We start from the raw sequence: 16,986 nt of genomic DNA on the forward strand, positions 1-16,986 counted from the left end.
TTTCTCTCGCCTTGAGCTCCAACTTCAAACATCAAGCAGTACATTCCTTATGTGGAAAATATTTCTGAATGTTCTTCTGTTTCATATTTTTAATTCCACAACAATTTTGGATATAATGGGCTTTCCTTTATTTGATTGTGTATCAATTAATTGTAAATAAATTGTCACAGGTAATGTGTTTACTATATGATTTGTTAATCCACTTTCTTACTGTTCACCAACTCATGTATTTTAGCAATGGCGATCAGAGGTAGATGAAAAGAGAGATGTATTCCATGCACTGGAGGATGAGTTGCAGAAAGCAAAAGCCATCAGTGATGAAATGTTTAAGACATATAAAGAACGGGACCTTGATTTTGACTGGCACAAAGAAAAAGCAGACCAGCTGGTTGAAAGATGGCAAAATGTTCATGTGCAGATTGACAACAGGTCAGTTCAGTTAAGTGTAGATTTGATATCCACTGTGCACAGTGGAAAAAGCCTAAACTTATCAGGCTTTAAAAAACATTTGTTGGATTCCAGGATTGCTGCTCATTACATTTCTTTCTTACATGGTGCATTTTAGCAAGACGTTTAACTGGAAAACGACATTTTCAGCTTTGTGTAATTAAAACATTAGTGCGTTCTGGCATTTATATCATCTGCCTTTTTGAAAGAAAAACAATATAATTCTTTTTCATTTTGAAAGAACAGTATAATTCTCCAAATTACTACCAACTTATAATGTTCAAATAACCATGAGTTAGTAAGAGAAATCATGTGCTTATTTTTTAGGGCTTTATGTAGCAACCTCAGTTATATCTAAGAAATGTAAAGAAATTGAAATGATCTAACTTCATTTTCATTGAAAATATAAGACAATTGAAATAATTTCTTCAATGACAGAATTAAAACAAGAAAGGAAATGGGCAGATTTAGGGTTCATTATTTTTGTTTATGTTAATATAAAGTAAATGTTTTTCATGATATAGCTCAATTCAAGAAATGAAGTTCTATTAGAAATATATATACAGAAAGAGATATACTCACACACACACACACACACACACACACACACACACACACACACAGCTCAGGGGCTGGAGAATTGTCTCAGTGGTTAAGAGCACTGGTTGCTCTTGCAGAGGACCTGGGTTCAATTCCCAGCAACCACATGGCAGTTAACAACCATCCTAACTCCAGTTCCAGGGAATCTGACACCCTTTTCTGTCTTCCATGGGCATTGCACAACACGGATGTACTTACACACATGCAAGCAATACACTCATATACATAAAATAAAAAACTAATAAATATATATATATATTTCGTCTCTGTAAATATCTGATAAATTTGTTTAATGTGCTGATTTTAAAATCAGAAATAGGTATTTCACTTTAGCTACTGGAAGACATTTTCTGAGACCATTTGAACCATCTGTTGAATTACCTTCTCCTTCTAAACCTGAGCCATCATTTAAGACAAATCTTGGCTATTCAAGGTATCCTTATTAACAATAATTATGGTTAAATGTCCTGCCTTTTAAGTTTTAGTCCCTTTGAGAGTAAACTTTACATCTCCAAGAGTCAAATATTTGTCTTCAACCCAGTGCTGTATGGTGCACCTTTGGAAGTGTGCCGCTCTGCAGACACGTCAGATGCTGAGCTTAGTGCACTGTGAAAGTCACTTTGTCTCCTCTTCCCTGCACCTTCAACCCCCTATTTGAAACTGTGGATGTTCTGTTACTGTTCTCTTAGGCTGCGTGACTTGGAAGGCATTGGGAAATCATTGAAGTACTACAGAGACACCTACCATCATCTAGATGACTGGATCCAGCAGGTTGAGACTACTCAGAGAAAGATTCAGGAAAATCAACCTGAAAACAGCAAAACACTAGCCACACAGTTGAATCAGCAGAAGGTACATAAAAAAGAAGTCCTTGTATTAAGGTTATGTCTGCATTTGGAATGGCCATTTCCTATGTTAAAAAAGAAAAGGTAATTATTTAGAGAAAGGTATAAACTTTCAGTGTGGGTTCATCCACTGGAGCCTGGTCAACCTACTAAGAGTCTCACCCTTAAATAAGACTGAAATCTCCCCTTCCCAGCAGTCGTCTGTTGCCAGTAGTCCCTATGATAGGGTTGAGATTTCTTACCCACTTCCCCAAGTCTGTGTTGGGATTTTGTCGACTTGAGCTTATGTGGGACTTCTCTGTGTTGTCAACATTGCTCTGAGTTCATATGAGTAACTGACCAGCTGTCTGGAAAACTCTGTCCTCGTGGTCATCCAACTCCTCTGGCTCTACAATCTTTCTGCCCTCTTTTCGGCAATGATTCCTGACTAAGCTTTGGGAGTTAGAAGTTAGCTATAGGTGTCCGATTCAGGAATAAGCAGTGTGTAGCCTCTTATTTTCTGCACATTGGCCTGTTGTGGTCCTCTGTGTTAATCCTCATCTGCCCTATAAGGAATCTTCTCTCCTGAGAGTTGTGAGATACATTAATCTATGGGTATAACAATAGGTCATTAGAATATATCTGTTTAGCATAGTGGTTGTACTGGGCTTTCTCCCATGGCCTGTGGGCTGTTTAGCCTCACTGGAAGTCATTTTTAAAGCACTGATAATATGTTGGGGCAGTTTTTACATACCTAATCCTTGCTTATTCATAGGTATTTGTCTAATTTTCTTGGTACTTTACTGAACACTACAGTTTTGTGGCTTGCTGAATTAAAAATAACTAGTAGTAGACTACCAGGCAGTCACATTTGATGCAAAATTGAAGGCTTTAAGGGTTTTTTTTTTTTTTTTCCATCTTTCAGAGACAGTAATTTCTAATTCTGTTTTCATCAGGAATGGGGATACAAGGGAGATCAGATCTGCTCTTGGTAATTTATGCTCTGAATAATTCTACTTTCGCTTATGAGTCTGATTCTGGAAGTTTGTTATTATTTATCTATAAGGCAAGAGATATGTAAGGTACAAAGCATCTGGAAGTTCGCATTGAGTGATGTGGATGCTTCTTAGTTCATGAGCCTCTTAAGAAGTACAATGGTGTGGAATTCCTTGTCCTGTTTCTTCTAAAGTGTGTTTATTTACAGATGCTGGTGTCTGAAATAGAAATGAAACAGAGTAAAATGGATGAATGTCAAAAGTATTCAGAACAGTACTCAGCTGCAGTAAAGGTAAGAAGATTAAATTATTTTACGCAAGTTTAATATTTAGGTATATAATGTTATATCATACCTTGAAAGCCATGCAAGCCATTTCATCCTGTATTACAAAGACTGGATACTCGTTTGAACCTGTTTATACTTACCTAATAATTCTCTGTGAAATGAGTCTGATGATAGCCCCCTAATTTCTTCATCTGCTTGATTTCTGCCTCATGAAAATGAGTACATTCCCCCAACATAAACACATATCTCTGAAATTAGTTTGTTACTTTCCCATTTTCTTTCATTCTTTAAAATTGAGAGAATGGCCCTAGAGAGATGACTCAGCAGTTAAGAGCACTGGCTTCTTTTGCGGAGGACCCAGGTTCCATTCCCAGCACCCACATGACGGCTGATAGTCGTCTATAACTCCAGTTCCAGGGGAATCTAAAACCCTCTTCTGACCTCCTTGGGCATTGCATGAAATGGGTGCACTTAAATACATGCAGGCAATATACTCATACACATAAAATAAAAATAATAAAATATTTAAAACTGAGAGAACATTTAACTTTGTAACAAAGTGGCACTGTCATATTTTTAAGGATATCACTGACCGTTTTTCAGCTTCCCAGCTCTATAGCTCCATTGTCTACCGGGAATAGGGGAAGCTGGATATAGCTTGAGTATTCTGTAATAAATGTTTTATGGATTCTCAGGACAGTTGGGGCCTTTGCTGGCCACTTTGCATGTGTCTGTTCACGTCATCACCTTAGAAGTGTTTCCAGGATCAAATGGATTCCAAAACACGTAGTTTTATCATTTTTTTCTTTATTTGAAATTAATTCAGTGAGACTAGATACCAATTCTCTAGGGTAACTCACCGTGGCATGAAACTGTAGGGCTTTGCTCATACTAACTTTTTTCATACTGACTCTCTTTTACAGGACTATGAATTGCAAACAATGACCTATCGGGCCATGGTAGATTCACAACAAAAATCTCCAGTAAAACGCCGAAGAATGCAGAGCTCGGCGGATCTCGTTGTTCAGGAGGTAAGAGAGAAGCCACACCTTTAGAATTTTATTATGGTAAGACATACTTGGCATTGGCCATTTTAAATGTTAAATATTTTAATTTTTAAATGACAGCGGAATTTTAGGGTATCACCACATTGTGTAATCATTATCACCATTAAAAAAATCATTCCCATAAAGAAAGTTTGTACCCGTAACACTACACATTCTATGGAATGTTTTTAAAAACCCTTTTAAAACGTTATCGGTTACAGAGATAAATGTACTTGATGATTAAACTAGGAAGAAAGTTATAACTTAGTATGATATACAAAAGACTAGCAAGCTCATTACTTCTGGGGTAATTCTTATTATTGGGTCATTGTGTGTTTTATTCTCTAAAGCCTGACAGTAGTGTTCACACAGCTTACTAGGGGTAATCGGAGAGCATGTTTTCATTATTTTTTTCCTTGCAGTTCATGGACCTACGGACTCGATACACTGCTCTGGTCACTCTTATGACACAATATATTAAATTTGCTGGTGATTCATTAAAAAGACTGGAAGAGGAGGAGGTAACCATTAATGAAGAACAGCAGAATGAAAAGGAACTCGATTTGTGCAGTAACTATAATATAGTTTAGGAAAGCTGAAATAGGTCTCATGATAAATTTACATGGCTAATAGCTAATATGCAAGTAGATAATCACAAAAAGAGTGAAAGCCTAGGACTTTGTTTGTTTTTAAGATTCTCTCAAATAGAAAAGCATTTTAAAATTTTTACTTCAGGTAGACTGGGCGTGTAACTTGGGATAGAGTATTTGCTTAGCATGTATGAGGCCTAGATTTTATCCCCCAACCTCAAAAAAGTCACCTTCTAACCTTAGCATAATAGGGTTAATGTCATAAATATTTTTATTTAAGTTAGAAAATGTTGGTGTTTTAGCAGAATTTTTTCAGTTTTCTTACAACTAAGAAAAAATATTTCTGTTAAGTGGAGTTGTTGCTTGTATGCAGTCTATAGAGAAATACTACATGAACCACAGGTGTTTTATAATCTTGAATTAATATACATTGTCAGATAATTAAAATTATTACAAAATAGATACATTAAAAAGAAACAGTAGTAGGTATTTGTATAAAGGAATGCTGCTTTTTAGGATTTGTGCACTTTTCTTAGGCTTTGTACTTTTTCCAAAATAACAACAACAACAACAACAATAATAATAATAATAATAATAATAATCAGCATGATCAAAACAGTACGTAAGTACCATTCTGATTTGGAGGACTCGTACAGCTTTGATCCTGAATTATATTGTACAATTGTATTGAATTCTATAATTGTATTGCAAAATAGGAAAAGTAAGAAATTATTTCTAAAAATACATTGTCATGACAGCCTATTGATTCCAATCTTGAAAGGATTATTCTCTGCTCTATTATTTTGGTGTATTTTCTCTTCCTTACCTCAGAACAGACAAAAATAGTTGAATGAATGCTGGGCATATAAGAGGTAGAATGTGGGGCCTGGCTGCCATAGCTGGACAGTTGTTGAAAATCCGAAGGTGTCTGAAGCACGGTGCTGCCTTCCTACTAAGGGAGCAGAATAGTGCCAGTGCTCACCCTTCCTAGTTTCTGAAAATGTGACTGCTTTTATAAACTATTTTAGTCTGTTCAGATTCAACTGTTTTCTGCAACTAAACCACTAACGTATATACACAAGATTTTCTAACCAGCTTCCTTTATGCTTAAAAAGAAATCTAGAATATTTCAACCTTACTAAATGTAATGCACCTCTTGTATATGAAATAATTTTCATATTTTCACTAGGTTTTGATAGATATTCTATGTTGAATGGTATATATACCTTTTAAATACTATATGCAGTTGTTAAATAGAAAATATGTACTTTCCTTACAGTATATATCTAATTATATGTATGTAGGCCACTTAGCTCAATTTCTGCAGTAAGGTAGACATTGATAGAAACATTTTCAATATTTTTTTTGCTATTTTTACTTTATGTGTTTGAGTTTTTTGCCTGCATGTATGTAAGTACACCACATACATTCAATACCCATGGAGGCAAGAAGAGGGCATCAGATTTCCTGGAACTGAGTTACTGGTTGTTAGCCACCATGTGGCTGCTGAGTACTGAACCTTGGTCCTCTGCAAGAACAGTCAGTACTCTTAACTACTGAGCCATCTTTCCAGCCCCAAAACAAAAATATTTTAAAAGACTCAAATGCAAATCATTTCTGAAACACCAAAGATTTATAGTGAATTAAAAAATTTTAAAAACAATTTTGAAAGACACATAGCAAAGACTACAATTTAAAATTAAAAAGCCCTCACTTAAGAATCATATTAGTGGAATGCTCTATAAAAGGTACTTAGGTCAAATTTTTAGACTCAAAAGCATAACATTTCTGAAATGAGTCTTGAATATCCACAGGCCAAACTTTGCCTTGAGTGAAGAATTTTTCATAATAAACATAAAATCAAAGATAGATGAAAATTGATTTCAGAAGTAATCAAATTGGCTATAGAAATGTAAAATATTGGTTTATAGTTGTGTTAGATGGTGAAGATTCTGTAGCCTTTGTTGAGACCAATCTCTATTAGGTATTTTCCCATGGCATAAAAACTAGAGGAACCTTTTGAGGAAGTTATTTGTATGTGAATAAGTTTGATTTCTACAGGATAACAAAATCAGTAATTGATGTGAATTATTTGAAGTAAATTTTATTATGTGAAAAATTTCGTAGTTAACCAGACAGCTTGGAAGTATTCATAAACCACTAAGATGACTCTAATTGAGATACTGAAAACTCAGCAACAGATTGTTGTTACTGTTATTATTTGGTTTGAGGAAAGCGCAGTCTGACCAAGAGAAAAAGATTCAAGACTTCTTGCAATAGATCTAAAAGTAAGGTTTGATAAGTAACTGCCAAATCCCCCTTAGAAAGAACTTTTAAATTTTGTTGTTCTTGTTTGTTTTGGGTTAATTATTTATTTTCGAGGCAGGGTCTTACTATGTAGCCTTGGTTGGCCTGGAACTCACTGTGTAGACCAGGCTGGTTTCAAACTTACAGAGATCCTCCTGCCTTTGCCTCTGTAATGCTGGAATCAAAAGTGTGAACCACCACGGCCTGCCAGGTTTTTTGTTTTGTTTTGGTTTCGGGTTTTTTTTTTTTTTTTTTTTTTGTCTTTTTGAGACAGAGTCTCACTGTAGTCCCAGCTGACCTGAACTCACTATGTAGACCAGGCTGGCCTTGAACTTACAGCGATCTGCCTGCCTCTGCCTCCCAAGTGTTGGGATTAAAGGCATGTACCACCACGCTTGGCTTAGTTTTGTTTTTTGAGACAGCATCACTCTGTGTAGCCCAGGCTGGCCTTGGAATTCACAATGCTCCTACCTCAGAGTTCTGAGATTACAGATGTGTGTGTCTGTGAAAACATAATATCATAGACAGAATCCTTTAGTGTTACTAAGAGTTGACTCTGATATAAAATTGAAGAAAACACAGCATTGAGCATAGCAGTTGTGATGTTTGTTTCTATGTGAATTCATATAACAAATATCTAGACTAATAAAGAAAACAACTGAAATTTTCATCCAAAAATTACCGGACATCAAGAAATTAGAGAATGAAAAAGAAGATACATGGTTAGTTATGAATTAAATTCTTGAAATTTGCCTTGTGTACCAATGAAAACAAATCAGCTATATAAAACAATTTTTGTTTTTCTCTATTTTAAGTTGATACAAAGCTAACAACATAATGATGTTAATGAAGAGAATTTAAGTATGTTGGTAAACTAATCCTAGTCATTTAGTTCCTCAGTCAGTGTGGACTCCTCCCAGCTGTAAAAAGGTTTTCTTATATTTATTTGATAAATTGGCAATGAATCCCTAAGTATGTTTTTAAAGCATTTATATTTCACAAATACCTTTGTATTTATGGGGTTTTAAAAGTACTTGTCAAAATGAATTTCATATGAGACATGCCACTCACAGCAATAGCAAAGTCTGAGTATTTGAATCACATCTCTAAATCCATCAAGGACAAGAGCTGCCTTTGCATTAGCAATTCTGATCATTATAATTGTCATTCCATGTCCGGCATAGATACGATTCAGAAATTCAAGATTTTATATCACTTTTCTCCTTTCCCATGTTAAGTGTTATTTCTGAATTTAGTTCTTTGTTCTCAGGTTCTTTTCTTTGTCATAAAACATGGAACTGTAATTATCACTTTAAATTTCCATTCAGCCAGCTATTGAAAACTAAATGCTGTTAGATTCTACAGGATTAAATTTTGTGCAGGAGCAGAATGAATATCATCCTGAGCAAAGTTTAAATTCCTCATCTGTGGAACTTTGGGCTCTGCTGCATGTTCTGTAGGATCGTTTCTTGGGGGCAAAACTAGATTCTTTGGGAAACTTGCCCTGCTGACTTTCTCATGCTTCCTCTGAAGACACAGGCGCAGGTGGCGGCTACAGGGCTTGTTCTGCATGTGCGGTCTCTTGGTCTTGGGAGCACTGCCTCAGATGCTGTACAATCCATTTCAGCTGAGCAGGTTTGACCCTTTCATGATGTTTCTTGTAGATGAAAAGGTCTAAGGAGAGTTCTGAACATGGGGCGTATTCAGATCTGCTTCAGCGTCAGAAAGCAACAATGGCTGAAAACAGCAAACTTACAGGAAAGATCAGTGAATTGGAAACAATGGTAGCCGAACTAAAGAAGCAGAAGTCCCGGGTAGAGGAGGAGCTTCCCAAGGTCAAGGAGGCTGCAGAACATGAATTGAGAAAGCAGCAGAGGAACGTGGAAGACATTGCTCTGCAGAAGATCAGGGCAGAGAGTGAGGCCAGGCAGTATCGCAGGGAGCTCGAGACGAGCGTGAGGGAGAAGGAAGCTGCAGAGAGGGAGCTGGAGCGAGTAAAGCAGCTCACCTCGGAGGCGGAAGCCAGAAGAGCTGCCGTGGAAGAAAACCTCCGGAACTTCCGAAATCAGTTAGAAGAAAACACCTTCACCAGGAGAACACTGGAAGATCATCTTAAAAGGAAAGATTCAAGTCTTAATGATTTAGAACAACAGAAACACAAGTTGATGGAAGAGCTGAAACGAAAGAGGGACAGTGAGGAGGAACTCCTGAAGCTGGTAAAACAGATGGAGAGAGACCTGGCCTTTCAGAAGCAGGTGGCGGAGAAACAGCTGAAGGAAAAGCAACAAATTGAATTGGAAGCAAGAAGAAGAATAACCGAAATCCAGTATTCCTGTCGAGAAAATGCACAGGCCACATCAAGTACGGCCATAGACAGTCCTCAGCAAGAGCATGACAAACAAAAAGAAGAGCTTAGACAGCAGGTAGATGAACTAACTGTGGCCAACAGAAAGGCTGAGAAAGAGATGCGAGACCTTAAGTATGAGCTTAACGCCCTCCAGCTTGAGAAGACATCGTCGGAGGAAAAGGCTCGGCTCCTAAAAGACAGACTCGATGAAACGAATAGTGTACTAAAATGCCTTAAGTTGGAGCTGGAGAGGAAGGAACAGGTCCAGGAAGGGTATTCCCAGCAGCTTAGAGAACTCAGTAGGCAGCTGAACCAGACAACAGACAAAGCTGAAGAGGTCATGCAAGAAGCTAATGATCTCAAGAAAATAAAGCACAGTTATCAGTTAGAATTAGAATCCCTCCATCACGAGAAAGGGAAATTACAAAGAGAAGTCGACAGAGTCACTAGGGCGCATGCACTCGCTGAGAAGAACATTCAGCAGTTAAACTCCCGAGTGCATTCTCTCCAGGATGAGAAGGAACTCTCAAATGAAAGAAGACAACTGTGTCAGAGGAAATCGGATCATCTGAAAGAAGAGTTTGAGAAGAGCCATGCGCAGCTGCTTCAGAATATTAAAGCCGAGAAAGAAAATAATGCTAAAATCCAAAAGCTCAATGAAGAGCTGGAGAAAAGCAACGAGTGTGCAGAAATGCTCAAACAAAGGGTGGATGAGCTCACGAGGCAGAACAATGAAACCAAATTAATGATGCAGCGAATTCAGGCTGAATCCCAGAGTATAGTTCTAGAGAAACAAGCCATCCAGCAGAGATGTGAGGTGCTGAAAATTCAGGCAGATGGTTTTAAAGATCAGTTACGCAATACAAATGAACACTTGCATAAACAGACCAAAACAGAGCAGGATTTCCAGAGAAAAATTAAAAACCTAGAAGATGATCTAGCCAAAAGCCAAAACTTAGTAAGTGAATTTAAGCACAAGTGTGACCAACAGAACATTATCATCCAGAATACCGAGAAGGAAGTTAGAAGCCTGAACGCTGAGCTCAGTGCCTCCAAAGAGGAGAAGCGACGGGAGGAGCAGAAAGCTCAACTACAGCAAGCTCAGGTGCAAGAGTTGAATAGCAGGCTGAAAAAGGTGCAAGATGAACTACACTTAAAGACCATAGAAGAACAGATGACCCACAGAAAGATGGTCCTGCTTCAGGAGGAGTCTGACAAATTCAAACGTTCGGCAGATGAGTTCCGGAAAAAGATGGAAAAATTAATGGAGTCCAAGGTCATCACTGAAAACGATATTTCGGGCATTAAGCATGACTTTGTATCTCTTCAGAGAGAGAACTGCAGAGCTCAAGAGAATGCTAAGCTTTGGGAAACAAATATTAGAGAGCTTGAGCAGCAACTTCAGCGGTACCGTGAGCAGATGCAAGAGGGACGGCATGTTGAAGCAAACCATTATCAAAAGTGTCAGAAACTTGAGGCTGAGCTGATAGCCCAGAAACGTGAGGTTGAAAACCTGAAGCAAAAAATGGATCAACAGATGAAAGAGCATGAGCATCAGTTAGTTTTGCTTCAGTGTGAAATCCAAAAAAAGAGCACAATTGAAGATCGTACCTTCACACCAGATTTTGATACGGCAGGCAAAGAGTGCCATCGCCCTGGAGAGAGCTATAGAAACTCAGGGCACCTTCTCCCAAAGGCCAGGTCTCCACTGTTGAGATGGACTCAAGAGCCACAGCAGCTGGAGGAAAAATGGCAGCATAGGGTTGTTGAGCAAGTGCCAAAAGAAGTTCAGTTCCAGCAGCCTGAGGCTCTGCTGGAGAAGGAGAAAAGCCAGCAGTGCTACTCTGAGTACTTCTCTCAAACAAGCACTGAATTACAAATAACTTTTGACGAGAAAAACCCTATTACAAGGTTAACAGAAATAGAGAAGATAAGAGACCAAGCCCTACACAATTCCAGGCCACCTCTTAGGTACCAAGATGACAAACTCGAGATGGAGTTGGTGAAACTCTTGACACCCTTAGAGGTATTCTTTGAGACCATATTAACTACATGATGTTAAGTTTCTTCCTGCTTCTTTCCTCTCCAAGACTACGTTTTAAACAAGTTTGAATGTTTGGCTTTTTATAGTTCTTAGAGGGAAATACTGCGGCAATTTTCTAGTGATTTACCTACATTTTATTATAAATTGTCACTACTATTCTGTAGCCAAATATCGTAATCTTTTTCAACAAATGACTTTAACGTATTTAATTGTTAAAACTAAGTTTCTCAAAGTATTATTATCCCCTGCCCTCAGTTTTAAATTCTTCAATTATATTCGTGACTCAAGGAATTTTGTTTGGGTTGAGGATATTGGGTAACATGGCATAATGTTCTTTAGATGACTTTTAACATGTTAAACATTCCTATTACAGATAGCTAAGGACAAGCAATATGATATGCATACAGAAGTCACAACATTAAAACAAGAAAAGAAACCAGTTCCCAGTGCTGACGAATGGATGTTCGAAGGGTGCAGAGCATCTGGTGGACTCAAGAGAGATTTCCTTAAGAAAAGCTTAGAACCAGAGACTTCCCAGAACCTTGATCTTAATCACGCATGCTCTGTTAGGGATGATGAATTTCAATTCCAGGGCCTCAGGCACACTGTGACTGCCAGGCAGCTTGTTGAAGCCAAGCTTCTGGACATGAAAACAGTTGAGCAACTGCGACTTGGTCTGAAGACGGTTGAAGAAGTTCAGAAAACTCTTAGCAAATTTTTGACAAAAGCCACCTCAATTGCAGGGCTTTATCTAGACTCTTCAAAAGAGAAAATTTCATTTGCTTCAGCAGCTAAGAAAATCTTAATAGACAAAATGATGGCTTTAGTCTTTTTAGAAGCTCAGGCTGCGACAGGTTTTATGATTGACCCTATTTCAGGTCAGAAGTACTGTGTGGAAGATGCAGTTCTTAAAGGCATTGTTGATCCTGAGTTCAGAAATAGGCTCCTTGAGGCAGAGAAGGCAGCTTTGGGGTATTCACATTCTTCTAAGACACTGTCAGTGTTTCAAGCCATGGAAAACAGAATGCTTGACAGAAAGAAAGGTAAACATATCTTGGAAGCCCAGATTGCCAGTGGGGGTGTCATTGACCCCGTGAGAGGTATCCGTGTTCCTCCAGAAGTCGCTGTGAAGCAGGGCTTGCTAAATAATGCCATCTTACAGTTTTTGCACGAGCCATCCAGCAACACAAGAGTTTTTCCTAATCCCAACAACAAGCAGGCATTTTATTATGCAGAATTACTCCAGATGTGTGTGTTTGATGTAGATTGCCAGTGCCTTCTGTTGCCATTTGGGGAGAGGGACATATCCAATCTCAACATAGAGAAAACTCATAAAATTTCTGTGGTAGATACTAATACAGGAGCAGAACTGACAGCATATGAGGCTCTCCAGAGAAACCTAATCGACAAAAGTGTTTATCTTGAACTTTCAGGACAGCAGTATCAATGGAGGGAAGTCACATTTTTTGACGCTTATGGGCATCCTTCTCACATGCTGACTGATACTAAAACTGGCTTGCAGTTCAATATTAGTGAGGCTGTAGAGCAGGGAACACTTGACAAAACCTCAGTCAAAAAATATCAGGAAGGCCTCATCACACTGACAGAACTTGCTGACTTCTTGCTGAGCCGGGTAATTCCGAAGAAGGATTTGCATAGTCCCATTGCTGGCTATTGGCTGACAGCTAGTGGGGAAAGGATCTCCTTACTGAAAGCCTCCCGTAGAAATTTGGTTGATAGGATTACTGCCCTCAGATGCCTCGAAGCCCAAGTCAGTACTGGGGGGATAATTGATCCCCTAACTGGTAAAAAATACAGGGTGGCCGAGGCTTTGCATAGAGGCCTGGTGGATGAGGGCTTTGCCCAGCAGCTGCGCCAGTGTGAATTAGTCATCACAGGGATTAGCCATCCTGTCATTAATAGAACGATGTCAGTGATGGAAGCTGTGAATGCAAATATCATAAGTAAAGAAATGGGTATGCGGTGCCTGGAATTTCAGTACCTGACAGGAGGGCTGATAGAGCCAGAGGCTCACTCCAGGTTGTCAATAGAAGAGGCTCTGCAGATAGGTGCCATAGATGTCCTCATTGCCACCAGACTCAAAGACCAAAAGTCATATGTCAGGAACATAATATGTCCCCGGACCAAAAGAAAATTAACATATAAAGAAGCCTTAGAAAAAGCTGATTTTGATTTCCACACAGGACTTAAACTGTTAGAAGTATCTGAACCCTTGACGACAGGAATCTCCAGCCTCTACTATTCCTCCCAGTAGGACAAGTTTAAGCAATTGCATGCAAGGGGGCAGCGCTGACTGGTTCATGCTATCTGCTTAAAGCAATGATATTTGACTAAAAGTGCACTAAGTTGTGTCACTAACTTGAAGCACCAGTTTTTTTTTTTTTCTTGTGGGCTAGAGATAGATTCCTGCTCAGAAGAGATGATAATTTTTAAATTGTAAATAACAAAATATGTACTGCCTTTTTAATAGTTCCATTTAGTTCTGAAGATAGGTTTTTTTTTTAAATCTTACCTCACTAAAATGAATGGGTTTTGCCTAGAATGTGGGGTAAGCTGATGAACTTAGTTCACAGCCTCCTGTCTTGAGAGCTCCTTCAGAGGCCTTTTGCTGCGTAGATACAGCCTGGTGCTGGCACTCCCATTTATTAAAGGACACATTATGCCTTTCGAAAGAGCACCTCACAGAGCACCCTGGGATCAAAGAAAAAGATGTAAATTCATTCCACTTCTATGAGGCAGCAACAAGAGAGATTGCTTCTGAAGCAAAAATGTTCCAAGTTTTCCTGTATGCAGTAATGTTCCTTATATAGCAAAATGTTTATTGTAATCTCTTATTTTAGTTGAGGTTTTTAGAATTCAAATCAAACATTAACTGCACTGCGTGTTGGAGGAGGGGGAAAGTTTCTCCTCGCTAAGGATTTTTCATCTGCATGTAGTCACTCTGTTCCTTCACTGTTCCTTCACTGTTCCTTCAGAGACTCTCTCTTGTCTGATACCTTTCTGTCAAGACAGTCACGATTGTAATGCTAATGCAAAGGCAGCAATTCAAAAATCTGCTAGTTCCTCATGAATAAAGTTGGGTTCGCCTATTTGTCATGTTCCTGGAGCAGCTGGGTGGTCAGACCAATGACTGAAGAATGTTTTCTCAAAGCATTCTCACTACCATAAACATTTTGGAAGTACACTGCTGTGTGACATGGTTAAACGTGATTAAGTGAATGAATAAAATGCCTCAGTAACCTGTGTAGATGATGAGGAAAACATTTCTGCATTCTTATTCTCGGAGGATTGGTCAGCTTAGTAGCTTGGTTATTTACTGGAATTTTTTTTTTGTTTGTTTTTTTACCAATCATACCTGTCAGAAGTCACTGGAAGAGGAAAAGAAACAGCATGTTGAAAAAGCTAAAGAATTGCAAAAATGGGTATCAAATATCAGCAAGACATTGAGAGATGGAGAGAAAGCTGAGAAATCTCTCTTCTCTAAGCAACAGGTACTCACTGAGGTCCCAGCTTCATACTAACTGGGTAGAAGGTGCTGAGTTGATACAGTCCGCAAGCACAATGTTTACATCTTTGCCTTAATTTGCCCCAGGTTTACAGTCTATGAAGATCTTACAGGTTAGGTGTTAGGTAGCTTGCCGAAGGAATCATGGTTAGGATATGCTGGAAAAGGAAATGTGACTCCAAAACCTGAATAGTTAGTGAGCCAGGAGGTTCCATGACTTTTCCTGGTGTACTTGGATCAGCCCCTGATTAGTGTGATGGGAACTGCTGACCAGTCCTCCATGTCCTCCACATCATGAAGACACATGTCTCATTTTTACAGATTTAAACATGTTTCAAGAATAAGGAAAACACCAGCTAGGATAGTAAGTAGTCAGTAGTTCTTCCCTAGGTTTTTTTCTGTTTCATAAGGAAATCATTCTAGCCCAACCACTGGAAATTCTATATCCCTACATATTCGAGTGAACTTTTTAGTCCCGGGGGCTCTCTTCTTAACCTCACTACTTAGCTTTAGTTGAATGACACAGTATACCCTTTCAAGCCCACAAGACATGGAGATTAAAGTATAAGTTCTAGTGGTGCTGTTATTGATCATAGGGATTCCTGCTGGGTTTTATTTCATTTTTGTTGTGGTTAGTTTGGTTTCCAGGGACAGGGTCTCCTGTAGGGAAGTTGATGGAGGCTTCATTCTTGGGCCTCCACTTCCCAAGAGCTGGGATTGCAGGCATGTGTCATCATGCCTGGAAAATTGTCAGCCAGAGAAACTTTTACGTAAGGAATACTTTTGCACAGGAGGCTAGCTCCTGCCCTTGCCTGACACTTCGAAACTTCTAATTTAATCGCAGTATTCCAACTCTCTTCTAGCTCTACCTTAATAATCACGTACAGTCCGTTGAAATAGACACAGTTTGTATGATTAAATAAGGGAAGACTTCAGTGTCTTGCCTAATCTTGCCTTTGATACAAGGCCAAATATATTTGATTTGGAATTTTCTTTTGAAGAGATACTGAGTATATATTTGAAGTATTATTCATTAGAAATAGAGCTGTATTAGCTCCTAGTCATACATAGTATATATAATACAATATGGAAGAAATGAGAATTCTGAAAGCATTTGCATCTGGCATATTTTAAACCAAAAACTTTCAGGGTAATTTGCTACAGATATTTAAGATAGCTTCCTCCAAGCCTTTTTTCTCAATAAAATAGATAAGCAGCTAAAACAGGCACCTAAGATTTCTTGGGAAAACAAGTTTCTTTTCAGAAACATGAATCATAAACCCCTATATCTTCACATTATATCATTTCAAATTCTCCAGACATTAGTAAGATTTAGACCTAGTACACATACACACTTTTTATTGCAGATCATGGCCTTACCTGTAATTCCACCAGAGCACTTGATCTATCTTTCTTAAAGAAAAAAAAATAATTCAATGTGCATATAGTGAGTCCTCAAAAATCCCATTTGGTCCCATGATTACTTATGACCATGCAAAATACTTAAATTGACTAAGATACGGGCATCTTTTCATTGACCCCATATTTCCTCTTGTTTTGCTTATTACCAAGAATGTAAATTTTTTTGAGGGAAAAATGTAGGCAATTGAAGGGATTAGGAGAAAGTGTTAGCTTCTTGCTTTTCCCCAAATTGATCGATTTTATTTCTCTGGTTGACACAGATGACCTCTGCAATGGAGCAGCCTAGGGTTAGAAATTATTTCTTCTTGACCTACAAGCCTGCTGAGTAATACTTCATCTAACCCTTTCAGAAGGGACATTGTATTTAGGTGCTAGGGGAAGAAGGCACTCTTTGGACGTAGTGCTCCACAGTCACATACTTTGAGTACTAGGATATACAAGGCTGACTTTGGGCCGGTGCTCAGCCTCTGGCCATCCAGTATCGGGGTCACCTAACTCATGATTAGGTTGGGACAGATGCAAGGCCCATATCTGAAAATGGTAGCATTTTG

General features: G+C 38.5%; 1 protein-coding gene across 17 annotated transcripts in view; it reads left to right on the top strand.

Annotated features, from left to right (window-relative positions):
- Positions 1–16,986, top strand: part of Dst (dystonin) — a 489,235-nt gene that overhangs the window by 315,545 nt on the left and 156,704 nt on the right. For 16 of the 17 annotated variants that reach the window (XM_029570107.1, XM_029570103.1, XM_029570105.1 and 13 more), the window contains 6 exons: positions 236–429; positions 1,737–1,899; positions 3,076–3,159; positions 4,077–4,184; positions 4,622–4,720; positions 14,871–14,999. In XM_029570107.1, coding sequence (XP_029425967.1) covers positions 236–429; positions 1,737–1,899; positions 3,076–3,159; positions 4,077–4,184; positions 4,622–4,720; positions 14,871–14,999 — 777 coding nt within the window. Of the gene's footprint in view, positions 1–235; positions 430–1,736; positions 1,900–3,075; positions 3,160–4,076; positions 4,185–4,621; positions 4,721–8,760; positions 11,470–11,860; positions 14,760–14,870; positions 15,000–16,986 lie in introns of those variants that run through there. The other variant, XM_029570114.1, reaches the window with a different exon arrangement.

Source organism: Nannospalax galili, unplaced genomic scaffold, assembly GCF_000622305.1.
Source record: "Nannospalax galili isolate Female #2095 unplaced genomic scaffold, S.galili_v1.0 scaffold582, whole genome shotgun sequence".
Taxonomy (NCBI): Eukaryota; Metazoa; Chordata; class Mammalia; order Rodentia; family Spalacidae; genus Nannospalax; species Nannospalax galili.